General features: G+C 36.7%; 1 protein-coding gene across 3 annotated transcripts in view; it reads right to left on the bottom strand.

Annotated features, from left to right (window-relative positions):
- The window catches only part of LOC127430238 (cell surface glycoprotein MUC18-like), a 70624-nt gene extending 57715 nt beyond the window's left edge, over window positions 1-12909 (bottom strand). For 2 of the 3 annotated variants that reach the window (XM_051679884.1, XM_051679885.1), the window contains exon 1: window positions 12757-12909. In XM_051679884.1, the coding sequence (XP_051535844.1) occupies window positions 12757-12814 (58 nt within the window). In that variant the 5' untranslated portion in view covers window positions 12815-12909. The remainder of the gene's footprint in view (window positions 1-12756) is intronic. The other variant, XM_051679886.1, reaches the window with a different exon arrangement.
- Window positions 12910-14646: the final 1737 nt, after the last annotated feature.

Below are 14646 nucleotides of genomic sequence, written 5' to 3'. Positions count from 1 at the left end.
GTTAGTATTTCCAATCGATTCTCCCCACTCAGTGATGTACCCACTGAGAATCATGTTGAAAGCACCCTTGTTATTGGTGACTCTATTGTAAGGAACGTGGAAATAGAGACTCCAGCCACCATTGTCAAATGCATTTCGGGTACCAGAGTGTCTGACATCAGATCAAATTTACAAGTGCTGGCTAATGCTAAACGTAGATTTTCTAAGATTGTTATTCATGTCGGCACTAACGATGTCCAGCTTCGCCAGTCAGAGATCATTAAAGATAATATTAAAGATGTGTGTGAACTTGCAAAAACTATGTCAGACACTGTAATATGCTCTAGGCTCCCTCTCTGCTCATCATGGTGACAAGGTTTATAGTAGGTTAGTGTCACTGAATGGTTGGATGTCTGAGTGGTGTCCGAAGAACAGCATAGGATTCATAGACAATTGGAAGAGTTTTTGGGGAAGACTTGACCTGCTAAAGAGAGATGGACTCCATACCTCCAGGGAAGATGCTGCTCTCCTCTCTAGTAATATGGCTCATAGTCTTAATAATGATAGTACTTGACTTACTGGGGCCCAGGTCAGGAAGCAGACAGACTGGCTAATCCGAACGCTACTAATTATTAGAATGCTTTCATCCAAATCAATAATTGTAAATGAAATTATTACAGATCATAATTTGGATTTGCTCTAATTGACTGAAATCTGGATTAAAACAGATGAATATATTAGTTTAAATGGGTCTACTCCCTCAGGTTATTGTTATATACATGAGCCTCTTCTGAAAGGTCGAGGAGGAGATTTTGCTACAATTTACAGTGATATTTTCAGTGTTACTCAAAAGTCTGGATATAAGTTTAATTCTTTTGAACTGATAATGCTTAATGTGACATCGTCAGATATAAATAAAAAATTGTTGTCGTCTTTTGTTCTTGCAACAGTATATAGAGCACCAGGGCCATATTCTGAATTCCTTCGAGAATTTTCTGATTTTCTGTCAGATCTAGTGGTTGCTGTGGATAGAGCTTTAATCATCGGTGACTTCAACAATCACATATATAAGGAAAATGATACACTGGGATTAGCATTTAGCGATATTCTCAAAGGTAACTCAATCTACGAAATGTTATCGTTAAGGTAGAACTACAGTGCGGTGGGAAAGTATTTGCCCCCATCCTGATTTCTTCTGTTTTTGTGTATACCTCATACTACATTGTTTAAAAAATTCAATCTGAGTAAACACAAAATACAGTTTTTAAATGATAATGTTATTTATTGAAGTAAAAAAGTTATCCAATACTAACTGGGCCTGTGTGAAAAAGTAGCTACAGGAAATCCCCAAATCTATGAAACTGCATTCATAATGGGGTTCAGCTGGACTAGACACACCCAGGCATGATTACTGCCAGCCCTGTTCAATCAAATAAACACCTAAATATAATTTTTTAAGCAGCATGAAGTTGGCTAAAAGGTCTCACCCTGTAACACACTATGCCAAGGTTGAAAGAAATTCCAGAAATGAGGAAAAAGGTGATTGAAATACATCAGTCTGTGTTACAAAGCTATTTCAAAGGCTCTGGGACTCCAAAGATCCACAGTGAGAGCCATTATCTCCAAATGGAGAAAACTTGGCACAGTAGTGAACCTTCCCAGAAGTGGCTGACCTTCCAAAATTCCTCCAAGAGCACAGCGACGACTCATCCAGTAAGTCACAAAAAAGCTAAGGACAGCATCCAAGGAACTGCAGGCCTCTCTTGCATCAATAAAGGTCACTGTTCATGACTCCACTATCAGGAAGACACTGACCAAAAATGCCATCCATGGAAGAGTGGTGAGGCGACATCATGCATTTATTGAACTTTTTTTTTTTAAACTTGTCTTTTTAACAATGGATTTCCTTGAACTTGAAATGTAAACTGCACTGGGTAGGGGAGGAGGCTATTGTCATATGATAATTATTTTATGTTACGTATGGTAGTCAAATAAAGGAAAGACTCCATCACCACCATTAACAGCAGGGGTGCTCACATTTCTATGGAATGAGATCTACTTTTTCATCATGTTACTGCAGCAAGATCTGCCATGTACAATAAAGGCTATACATTATCACAATACCAAAATGCCAGTAGTCAGTAGTAAAATTTGATGATTCTCAATAACAGCTTCAAAACCACAACAAATAATAACACTAACTAATATGTTAATTATGGAAGAATGGTTTCAAGTTCTTAAGTAATTATTCAAGACTAGTAAACAGTCAGTAATAAAATAACAATAAAAAAACAGCAATGAATATAAATAGATTAAAAATAATAGAACAAAACAACAAATTAAGAAAGTTCTGTGCTTTTTTAACAGCTTTAAAAGTTTTTAACAGCAGTAGGCTATCATGTATTCAAGTAAACATTCAGAATGAAATGCAACATAAAACTACTACTGGTCTTTACTGTATGATTGTAATACATTAATATTTTTAGAGCTACTAAAGTTACCCAGTCAAGAGAAGTAAATGGTTTTCACATTTTCTTGTTATGGTTGTTTGATTATTATAATGACACACTACACTAGACGGCTAGCTTGCATTTATACTCACAAGTCTGACATTTTAATACAAATCTGCTGCCTAGCGGCTGGATTTGTTTTGTGGAATAACACTGCTTAGGGACAATTGTGGATTAATCTGTTCGTTCCTTGTGCTTATGCTTCCTGTTGGCTGGAGTTTGTTTTGTGGAGTATTTTTGCGGGACATTGGAATGATTACGTCATCTGCTGCACTCATGAACAGCGGCTCACTTAACACCTGTGTGTCTGTCCAAGGAAACTGAACAGCTTTATATCAGCTGAAATTTGTTTTGTGGAGGAACACACCTTCGAGACAGTTCTGTGAATGAATCTACACGTTCTTTGTGTTTATTCTGCCTATTGGCTGGGGTTTGTTTTACAAAGTATTTTCTATTATGTAATTTTGCCTCAAAAAATTTGTGCAGAAGCACCGGTCTTGAGCAGTCCGATGGCAAAGTTGTCGCGGGGGCTTTCGTAGGCGTACATGGACTGTTTGAGTTTAGAGGGATTGACGCAGGTTGGTGCTGTCGTGTGTGGGGTTAATGCACACGTTTTTCTTTTTTCTGTTTGTTTGGTTCGGGAGGGAGTTCGGGGTTTGATTGTTGCACTAATGTTGGAATGTGGTCTGCATAATCTTGTTTTTGACACACAATTAATTTTTTTTATCATATCAAAATGTCAAATGTTATTGTGAGTGGGTTATCTTTCTCCATGTGGAATGTGAATGGGGCACCCCATAAAAAGAAGGAAGGTTATTTCTTTTCTTAAGCTTAAGAAATGTGATATAGTGTTTCTTCAAGAAACACATCTTTCCCCGCAGGAAGCTGAAAAATTTGGGAAGATATGGGGTGGACATGTTTTTTTTAGCGCTGGCTCAAGTAAGAGCAGGGGAGTCATTACATTGATAAGTAAACATCTACAATTCAAATCTCTCAAACAGATTAAAGATAAATTAGGGAGAATCATTATTGTTTTAGCAGAAATTCAGGGGCAAAGGTTGGTTTTGGGTAATATTTACATGCCTAACGTTGATGATCAGGGCTTTTTTATTGATCTGGAAGGGATGTAGCAAGCCGCTGGCACCCCTCATGATATAATATTGGGAGGAGACTTTAATCTTTTGATGGACTCAGTCCTTGATCATAGTGAAGCAAAAGTGTGTAAGCCCCTAGAGCAATATTGATGCTTCACAGGATGTGTAAAAATCTTGGTCTTGCAGATATTTGCTGACTTTTGAACCCATCTGGTAGGGACTATAAATTTTTTTATTTATATTTTTATTTATATTTTTTTTTATATCTAAGTCCCTCATTTCATTTGTTGTTGATTGCTCAATTGGAAACATCTTAGTCTCAGATCACGCCCTGGTGAATTTAGAGGTGCTGTCACATATTGAGAAAAATAAATCATATAGTTGGTGCTTTAATGTATCCCTTTTGCAAAATCCTGATTTCCAACAAATGTTAAAGACTGAAATCAATGTTTATATGGAGACCAACTGGTCCTCAGTATCCTCTGTGGGTGTGGCTTGGGAGGCACTTAAGGCGGTTCTTAAGGGTCAGATCATACAGTATGTCTCATTTACCAAAAAATCCAAAGCACAAGAACTTGTGGAGTTTGAAGGGAATATTAAAAGTGCAGAGGCAGAACTGAAGCGCAGAATGTCGTCTGATGGCCTCAGAGAATTGACCCGATTGAAATACAGATATAATGCTATTTAGTCGTGGAAAGTGGAGTTTTGGTTATTCAGGGCAAGACAGTCATACTTTGAGTCAGGGGACAAAGCAGGGAAGATTTTGGCTAGATATATAAAGCAGAGAGAGTCTTTTTCTACCATTCCCTCAGTGAAATCTGCTGGTGGTGAAATTTTTACCTCAGCCATTGATATTAATAATGCCTTTAAAGAGTTCTATCTTGATCTTTATAGTTCCAAGTTTTCATCTACTGATGAAGATATTAGAAAATTTGTGGAACCATTAGAACTCCCTAAAATGATGACTGAGCAAAAAAAAAAATTATCTTGATTCTGAGATAAACTTGGAGGAGCTTGACGAGGTAATTAAGGCCTTACCTACAGGCAAGGCTCCAGGGCCAGATGGTTTTGCTGCTGAATTTTTTAGATCTTATGCTTCAGAACTGGCTCCACTTTTGTTAGAAGTTTATTCTGAATCATTAAAGAATGAAAAGCTTCCTCCAGCTATGACACAAGCCCGGATAAGTCTGATTCTTAAAAAGGACAAAGATCCAAGTGAGTGTAAAAGTTACCATCCAATTTCCTTGATCCAGTTAGATGTAAAAATTTTGTCAAAAATTTTGGCTAACCGATTAAGTAAAGTTATGACATCTCTTATATACACTACCGTTCAAAAGTTTAGGGTCACTTACTCATTCTTTCTTTATTTTTATTTTTTATTTTTTTCACATTTTAGAATAATAGTAAAGTCATCACAACTATGGAATAATAGAATTGAGCATTTTCTCAACAAACTTCTTGAGGTATCAACCTGGGATGCTTTTTAAACTGTATTGAAGGAGTTCCCATCTATATGCTGGGCACTTAGTGGCTGCTTTTCTTTATTCATCCAAGTCATCCATTTCAAAAACTTTTTTTTTTATAAAATTTTAGTTTTGTAATTAAATAAATTAATATGTTGGCTCAATTATATTTTTGTCTACAAAACTAATTTCAAACTTTTAAGCATATGCCTTCAGATCAAAAGGTTTTTAAGATCATGAGAAACCTTTCAGGCAAGTGACCCCAAACTTTTGGACGGTAGTCTATATAGATCAGGTGGGGTTTATTCGGGGCCGTAGCTCTTCTGATAACATTAGGCGTTTCATCAATATCATGTGGTCAGTAGCGAATGATCAGTCTCCGGTCGCTGCCATCTCACTTGATGCCGAAAAGGCATTTGATATGGTAGAATGGGATTATCTTTTTAAGATTTTGGAAATGTACAGGTTTGGGAGTACGTTTATTGGATGGATTAAGTTACTTTATGGACACCCAGTAGCGGCGGTACAAACAAATGGATTAATTTCAGATTATTTTACTCTGAATAGGGGCACCCGGCAGGGTTGCCCTCTTTCCCCATTATTGTTCTGTCTTGCCCTGGGCCATTAGCAGCCACGATAAGAAAGGAGGATGATTTTCCAGGGGTGATGGCAGGAGGTGTGGCGCATAAGCTTCTACTTTACGCAGATGATGTTCTATTATTCGTCTCCAACCCTTCTAGATCTATGCCTTGCCTCCACAGAATTATTAATTCCTTTTCTAAGTTCTTCAGATACAGAGTTAATTGGTCTAAATCCAAAGCTTTGGCTCTGACAGTGTACTGCCCGATAACGGCTTTTCAGCCGGGTGCCTTTCTGTGTCCCAAACAGGGCATTAAGTATTTGGGTATTTTATTCCCAACAAATTTATGTGATTTAGTTAGAGAATTTTGACCCTTTAATAAAACGTTTTTCGAACGATGTGGGCAGGTGGGCTTCATTACATTTGTCGATGATTGGGAAGGTTAATGTTATTAAAATTAATTGTATTCCTGCTACAGCCTCTTCCTAAAGATGTCCCCCCTGTCTTATTTCAAGCAATTTGATAGCATAGCGAAGTCCTTTATTTGGAATGGGAAATGTCCCAGATTACATTTCAGTAAGCTGCATAGGCCGATTGATAAAGGTGGGCTAGGCCTACCCAAGATTTTGTTTTATTATTATGCGTTCGGTCTCAGACATTTGGCTCATTGGTCGCTCCCACCTGAGAGAGCCCCTCCCTGGTTTTGTATTGAGCAGGAAGTTCTTGCCCCTATTTCACCATTGCAAAGCCTTTCTATCAAACTAGTGTTTAATTTGGTCATTTATTTTAATGTTGCCTCGAGCTTATGGCTGAACCCCAAATTATGTATTAATAAGTCCTCTTTATGCTGGTCAGAGTGGATTGTGAGGGAGGTTAATACACTCGGTGACCTATATGAGAGTGGAGTGTTAAGATAATGTTGAAAATTTGGTTCAACATTTTGGGATTCCCAGATCTCAGCTCTTTAGGTATTTACAGCTGAGCCACTTACTCTGTACTATTTTTGGGAGTAGCATACTAAGGCATCAGTGTATTACTCCTTGCTAATTCAGAGTCTGGGGGACGGAGCTTCAACTTCTCTCAAGAGATTATGGGAGAAAGATTTAAACTTGGTATTGGAGGAGGGAGAGTGGGCTAGGATTCTAAAAAATGTCAAGTCTGCATCTAGAGATGCAAGGGTGTGCCCTATGCAATTCAAGATTTTACATAGATTGGACCCCCTCTAGATTGTATAGGCTTGGTCTTAAAGATACACCCACCTGCTGGCGATGCCAATCAGAGGATGGAAACATAACCCATGTCTTTTGGGGGGGGTTAAGATCCTGGAGTTCTGGTTGAAGGTTCAGAGTTTTGTGTGTGATGTGTTGGGCACTCGGGTTTCGTTTTGCCCCATTTTGAGCAATGGGGTGGTCATCGATGTTGAGAATAGACACATCAAGATTTGGGTACTGACCAGTGTCATGATTGCCAGACAGATACTTTTAAGGGGATGGAGATCGGCTGGAGCGCCCTCATGTCAGGAGTGGTGCTCGGAGATGGGGAGGGTGGCAGCCTTTGAAGAAGGGTCATTTAGAAGACTGGGGAAGTTGAACTTATTTGCGGAGAAATGGGGCAGGTATCTGACATTTCTGGATGTGTGAGGGGGAGGGGTAATAGTGGGGGTTAATTGTTGATTCTGTGTATATATGTTTTGTTTTTCTGTGTTCAACATGTGAATCAATAAAAAATTGTTAATCTGAAAAAAATTATATTAAAGAGTGGATGGCTAGAAATTTCCTTCTACTTAATTCCGATAAAACAGAAGTACCAATTATTTGAACAAAAAATTCAAAAAATAAGATGCTAAAATATAATCTGACTATTGATGGATGTACTGTAATGTCAACTCTACAGCAAAAAGTTTTACATTTTTAATACATTTTATTTAAGTTATATTTGGTAGCAATCTAACCTTTGAAAAACAAATTTCCATTATTTGTAGAACTGCATTCTTCCACCTCAGAAATATTGCTTAGTTACGACACATGTAATCTGTTTCTGATGCCGAAAAGTAATTCATGCATTCATGACCTCAAGACTAGATTATTTTAATGCATTACTAGGTGGATGTCCTGCATGTTTAATAAATAAACTTCAGTTGGTTAAAAATGCACCAGCAAGAGTGCTAACTAGAACCAAGAAATACGATCATATCAGCCCCATTTTATCAGCGTTACATTGACTACCTGTTAAAATTCTGTTAACTACTTACAAAGCTTTGACTGGTCTAGCTCCAAAGTACTTAAGTGATGCTATAATCCATCGCGCTCACTACTATCGCTAACTAAACTTTCCAGAAACTTTCCGGAATTTTGGAAATATTGGAAAAAGCTTTGGGCACTTGGCTATATGCTACTACATCTTTGTGGCATTCTTAACATAGGTCTTTGCACAGTATTTGCAAATGTACACAGCCTTTCCTTCTATATTGGCTGAGGTGAGATGTATCCACACATCAGATGGCGCATGTGGCATTGTTCTGTAGAAAAAGATTAGAAAAAAGCTTGTAAAAAACACTAATGCAATGCCATGCACAGATAAATAAATAGTTAGCTAAACAATTGGAATATTCTGGAATGGTAAAAATATTTTACAATTGATGCTGGACAAATGAATAGAAATAGGCTAGATGAATAGATGAACACTCCTAAATCAGCATGCTAAATCAAACTATAACCTATGTTCTTGTATGATAACAGAAAACTGGCTAGCAGAAGGCAGAAGAAACAGCATCACAGTTGAGCTAGCTAGCACCATGATAGCTAGCCTCTTAAACTGTCAATGAAATGGTGTTAGCTAGCTTACATTTAGCATATCTGATTTACTGGCTAGCTAGCTACTCTATAAATACATTTTGATTTAGTATTTGCTAGTTAAACTTTAATACCATAGATCAAATATATTTCTCCTAGTAATATTATCAAAACTTACTTGACTGAATGTAGTCCTTAAACAAATGCAGTAGTGTGGCTTCAATAGTCCTGCTGTAGTAAGTAGCCTGCAGTAAGTAGTGTGCTGTGAGCATGTGATTGAGGAATGCGCAGGGTAGAAATTCAACTGAATTTGCATTGAATCTGGTTGTTTTAACCAAGATTATGCTGCAAGATGTTTTTTTTTTCCAACTACATTTAAGTTCCCTGTTCTAGGCTAACTTGCAATTTTGCACATTTCCAGTTTATTCCCATTAATTCCCGTTAATTCCCATATATTCCCGTTAATTCCCATGGAAAGTTTCCAACTTTGAAAATTCCTGGAATTTTGCAACCCTATTTGGAACTCAGACACACTCTATCAGTTTAAGCCTAGACTAAAGACTTATCTATTCAGCCAGGCATACACCTAATCTTTTGCTCAATTCATAGTTACGCTGCTTTAGTTAGGTCTGCCGGAACCATAAACACTTCTCTTATTCTTTAAACCTGCTTTAAAGTGAATGGCATCTACGCTAATTTTATTCTATTTCTTTCCCTGTCTAAACCTCGGGATTATATACCAGATCCATCTCCGGTCCTGCCTGATGTCCGATTCTCACTGTGTCACTGAGTGATGATGACCAACTGCAGCATGTGCCAGCCAGACTTCACTTCAGTCTACTAAGACGGACTTCACAGAGAATGAATTGATGCAAACTCAAAAACATGGGATTCTTCATCAGATTCACTGTCTGAAGCATGGGCTCAGGATGGAGTTCACCAAAATTACCTGCCATAAGCTTCCAGCCAGACTGCAATGCTTCTCACTGAATGATACCTATATCAACTCGGACAAAGTAGGGACAACACTCTCTTAAACTACATAGAAAATGAATTAACCACTAACACTTTCATCTGCCAAAATCTTACTTCCTTACACAACACTTAGTTTACTAATTTTCACCACTAATAGTTTTAAACATAAATAACTAATATTGGCATTATATTAATTCATTTTCCATTATACAGTTCTTTGAAACAACGGCTATTGTGAAAAGCGTTATACAAATAAATTTGACTTGACTTGACAGTTTCCGCGTGCCGGTATTTTACGCACATTTTATGCACATTTTATTATCTGCACAGTACGCGTTGTGCCTTTCATGTCAAATCCATTCAAATGTTTAATTTTTATAATATTTGCTCATATCTTGCAATTGCACAATGTGTCACGAAAAGGTGCGCATGTGCAGGACTGTAGTTCCAGCTTAGGCCACAGGGGGGCAGTTTGGTAATTCAGAAAGCATTGATAGACCAATTTTAGCAGACAAAACATTCGACCTCCTGTATCTGTTTTTTATTAGATCAGTCTGAACTCTGGGCTAGATTTCCTAGATAGCATCATTAGCAGGTTTTGATGACCTAATCACAGTTAAAATGTAGTAAGTGCTGTGCATTAAGAATAATTGGCCATGAGCCAGAGACAGTTCTAGACAATGGTATACATATAAAAATCTGATTAACAGAAACAGACCAAATCCACTTACATAGGACTGCTTATCTACATATTGGCCAATTGTTTCTCCAGTAAAGGCAGATCATGTGGAAAAGTGGTAAATTAAAGCCTCTTGTGAGATATGACCACATAAGTCTGTTTTATCTGACTCCATCCTAAATCAACTGTGTCTGTGTATAAATATGCATTAATAAGTAATAATAAATACCGTGTATAAATAAGCAACACCAATGGAATGTAAGAAGGATGTGAAGGTGATGAGCTCAATTGGAGATTAGGTCAGAATTCCAATGGTGTGCCGGAAAGGAAGCAGGACGTTAAAACCGGAGGTCAGTACAATAAGGAAAAGCATGAATGGTGGTCAACGGAAGAGGGGATGATTACGCAAAAGTAGGGCTGGAATGACGCATCGACGTAATCGATGACGTCGATTACGTAAATACGCCGATTTTTGTGGAATCTGTCGATGCGTCGCACTGTTTACGTTCATCCCCAATGATAGCGGCTCTGGCTCCCAGGCATGCTGAAATGAGACTTCATCCCAAAAAGCTCAAACCCGATCGTAAAAAGTGTGGGAAATCTTTAAACAGAGAGCTAATAAAATGGTGCTCTGCATGCTTTGTAAAATACCACAGCAGCACAAGTGCTATGCATGAGCATCTCAAAAGAAAACATCCTGGGGCTCTCTGACCTCAAAACGACGAGACAGCAGCATAAGTATTTGGACTATTACAGTTCGTTTTGTCAGATTATTGGTTGTTAGCCAGTGCCTGGGAGTCCTTATTGTCATGTTTCACACAAAAACTCAACGAAGACTCCCTAGAGCAGATGCTAATGGTTAGTATGGCAACGCCGCTTTCCAGCACATTTGCAAGTTGTAAGCCATTTGTTTATGCGCATATAGACCTATGACACTAAACGATGTAGATTTACATTAATGTTACGCTCTAAGTCAGTGTAAGCAACATTTTGCAAATAAATAATACAAATGCATTTCCGATTACAATTGGCACTAGCCATTGAAGTAAATCAAACTCAACACTATTCACGGTAACTAATGGCAGAATATAGTAAATAGTATCATTAGGTAAAAGTTCATTCATTGATTTAATGTAAAAAATTTCACTATTTTATTTTGTGTGTCTTTTTGTGTCTCAGGAAGAGGCAAAGCTGTGTGCAAGATTTTTTTTTCCATAAAAAGGATGCCACTGTATGCTGAGTGAATGATACCCTAAATCTTTTTAGTTTTTTTTTTTTTTTTGCACTAATTATGTTGGGCTGAATGTATGTTGGACTCATGGACATTATTACTGATAGATGCCTTTTAATTCTTGGCACTTTATTTTTTGATGATGAAATAATCATTAGATTAATCGACTAATCGAAAAAATTATCGATAGATTCAGCCTTACGCAAAAGAATAAGGAAAACTGAAGAAAGAGTGAGGAAGTTCGACAAAGAGGGGGAGATAAAAGGGTGAATGGAAACAATGTCACATTATGAACTCAAACTACAGTCAATAGATGCTTTGAAACAAAGAAAATGCCATTTGTGAGGATGCAGTCTATCCTTTTACAACTATACAAAAGTTGTACTCCTATGCACTTTCAAAGCAAGTCACATTGCATCTGCAAACGCATCTGAAGGTTATGATCCAGCGACTAATCACAAATGAGATCATCTTGTTGTAAACATTCTTAAAAACACTAACATCATCTAACTACAGTCCCATGGTTGGTGAAGAGAATGACACAGACCTATCACTGTGTTTTCCACAAAACCTCTTTTCACTGACTGAAGCTCCTCTTAAGAATATCTCCTGACAATGGACACACACACCAGGCTCCTAGCTTCCCATAATGATACAATAAGTTGTTTAACTCATGAATTATACCACTTTCTGTGTCTTTGTCTGCATAAAATATTTTATTTATTTATTTTTGGAAATGAGAGTTAAGTATACAAATCTGTTATAATACATTAGAACTCACTAAAGACTTAGAAAAGTATGTAATTTTACCTTTTTTTAGGGTTAACCATCAGATACCCACAGTAGCAGAAATGTTGTAACATTTGTGATGGTACAGAATGTTATTAGAAATTTAACTACACAAAACAGTCATTTCAAATTGAATGCTACAGATTGCTAAAGTCACAAAAAATTTACCTAAAAATGCTTAATAAGTGGCATCCAAAAAACACTTTCAAGCAATATATACTGTATATTAACAATATCAATCCATGGGTTTCTCAGGGTTTCAACAGAAGCAGAACCTACCTCCAAGCAAAACTGCTTCTTCTTTTTTTAGCCAAGTTCAGTCTAGCATATGTTGGTAATGTATGTTTAAATATAAAGCCTTCTTTTGTGTCATTTTAAACATAAGTGAATTCGTTAAAAACAGCTTTTATTAGTCGTTCACTAAATAACAAAGCATTTTAATAACTAAACTATTAACACAAACACAACATAAATTGTGCTCAATGCAACTGTATAACATAGTGCATGTTCTAAAACCACATTAATTTCTCATGAACCAGGACACTTTTGCATAGGAATCAATGACACAGCCAACATCAAACTATTTCTCACAGCAAAGACGCATAACTTCGCCGATTACTTTTTAAACCTGACACTGTCATGCTCAATGAAACCTTTGACTTACTTTTGCAAATGAGGACGTGAAGTCCTGCGAACATCAGCGCGATTTGTCGGAGGGCCATGTCTCCTTGCTGACCCGCGCTCGGAGCTGCCGTCTGTGAAGAGAGTGAGCGCTGGAAAGCTACACAGTCTCCTATAGATCATCAGAGAGGGCAGATGTTTGCATAGAGCGCGCAGGAAGTGCGGAGTGATGCGTAGGAGGGACCAAGTGCTGCACTTTGAACAGTTAAGCACATGAAATATATAAGCAGGCTACTTACTTATTATGTGCGGTTCAATGACTAATAATGTTGCCCGAGGGGATGAAATGAGAAAAAAAATAAATAAATAGAAGTTTAAAGCACACGTGTAAATTTCGTAAAAATTAATTTTTTTCCCATTTTGGTTTCATGTTTTACTGAAAAACACTGATCGCTTTATTTATTTATTTTACAGCTTTATTTATTTACTACAAAAAATGTTTAGAAAGTAGTTATAAAGTAGTGAAACAGTTCACCCAAAAATGAAAAATCTCTCATCATTTACTCACTCTCATGCTATCCCAGGAATATTTCAGCTATGTAGGTCCATACATTGCAACTAAATCGGTCCAAAACTTTGAAGCTCCAAAAGCACATAAAGGCAGCATAAAAGTAATCCATATGAATCCAGAAGTCAAATCCATGTCTTAAGAAGGGATATGACAGGTGTAGGGGAGAAACAGATCAATATTTTAGTCCTTCTTTACTATCAGTCTCCACTTTCACATCTTCTCATTTTGTTTTTGGCAATTCGCATTCTTTGTGCATATTGCCTGGGCATGGAGAAGAATTTATTGTAAAATAGGACTTAAATATTGGTCTGTTTCTCACCCACACTGTCATATCTTTTTTGAAGACATGGATTAAACCACTGGAGTCGTATGGATTACTTTTATGCTGCCTTTACGTGCTTTTTGAAGCTTCAGAGGTTTGGTCAACATTCACTTGCATTGTGAGGACCTAGAGAGCTGAAATATTCTTTACAAATCTGTATTTGTGTTTAGCAGAAGAAAGAAAGTCATACACATCTGGGATGGCATGGCGGTGAGTAAATCGGGAGAGAATTTCCATTTTGGGTGAACTATTCTTTACTTTTTTTTTTCTTTTTTTTTTTTTTTTACAAATATCATACATATCTGAGTTAAGAATATCAAGAAGTTTTCTTAGGGTTACTCCATTTGACCTGAACAAAATGTGCCTTTACATAAAAATGTCACAAAAATATCCGATTGTTTTTTTTTTTTGTTTTGTTTTTTTTTACTTAACACTTAATCATGAGGTTATGGGAAATATTTTGTCACAACAGAATGGCTACATGCATGTTGCTTTCACAAGCTGACTTTGGTGGACAAACATTTTTCAATTATTAATTATATAAAAAAAAAAAATTGGTTTACTGCTTATTTTTAAACAAAACAATTACTCCAAACAACTTATTAGTTTTTTAAAAGTTCTGCTTTTTTTAATGAGACTTATTTATTCATTTATTATTGTTTTTACTGTTTCTGGGTGGTTGTGCCGCTTTCACATTTTTTACTTTAAGCCCCAGAAAAACCATCAAAATAACTTTAAACTCAGTCATTGAAAACATGTTCATCATAGTAGAGGTGTATAAAAGAAGCCTAATTGTTTTTTGTGAAATGCATTTTAATGTTTATTTTTATTATTATTATTATTATTATTACTACTACTACTACTTCTGAATAAAAAACTGAATGTCACATCACTGACCCATTTATCTAACACATCATGTCATGTCATGCTTTTTGTGTATGTGTTTTACTGGGTTCTACATAAAGTCTGTCCACTGAAGGAAAACTTTATTTTGTCTGTTTGCTTATGATGATGCATATTATTTAAGTAACTGTTTATTA

The sequence above is a fragment of the Myxocyprinus asiaticus genome, chromosome 39 (assembly GCF_019703515.2).
Source record: "Myxocyprinus asiaticus isolate MX2 ecotype Aquarium Trade chromosome 39, UBuf_Myxa_2, whole genome shotgun sequence".
Lineage (NCBI taxonomy): Eukaryota > Metazoa > Chordata > Actinopteri > Cypriniformes > Catostomidae > Myxocyprinus > Myxocyprinus asiaticus.
The sequence above is the reverse complement of the archived record's forward strand: the minus strand, read 5'-3'. Positions and strand labels throughout refer to the sequence as shown.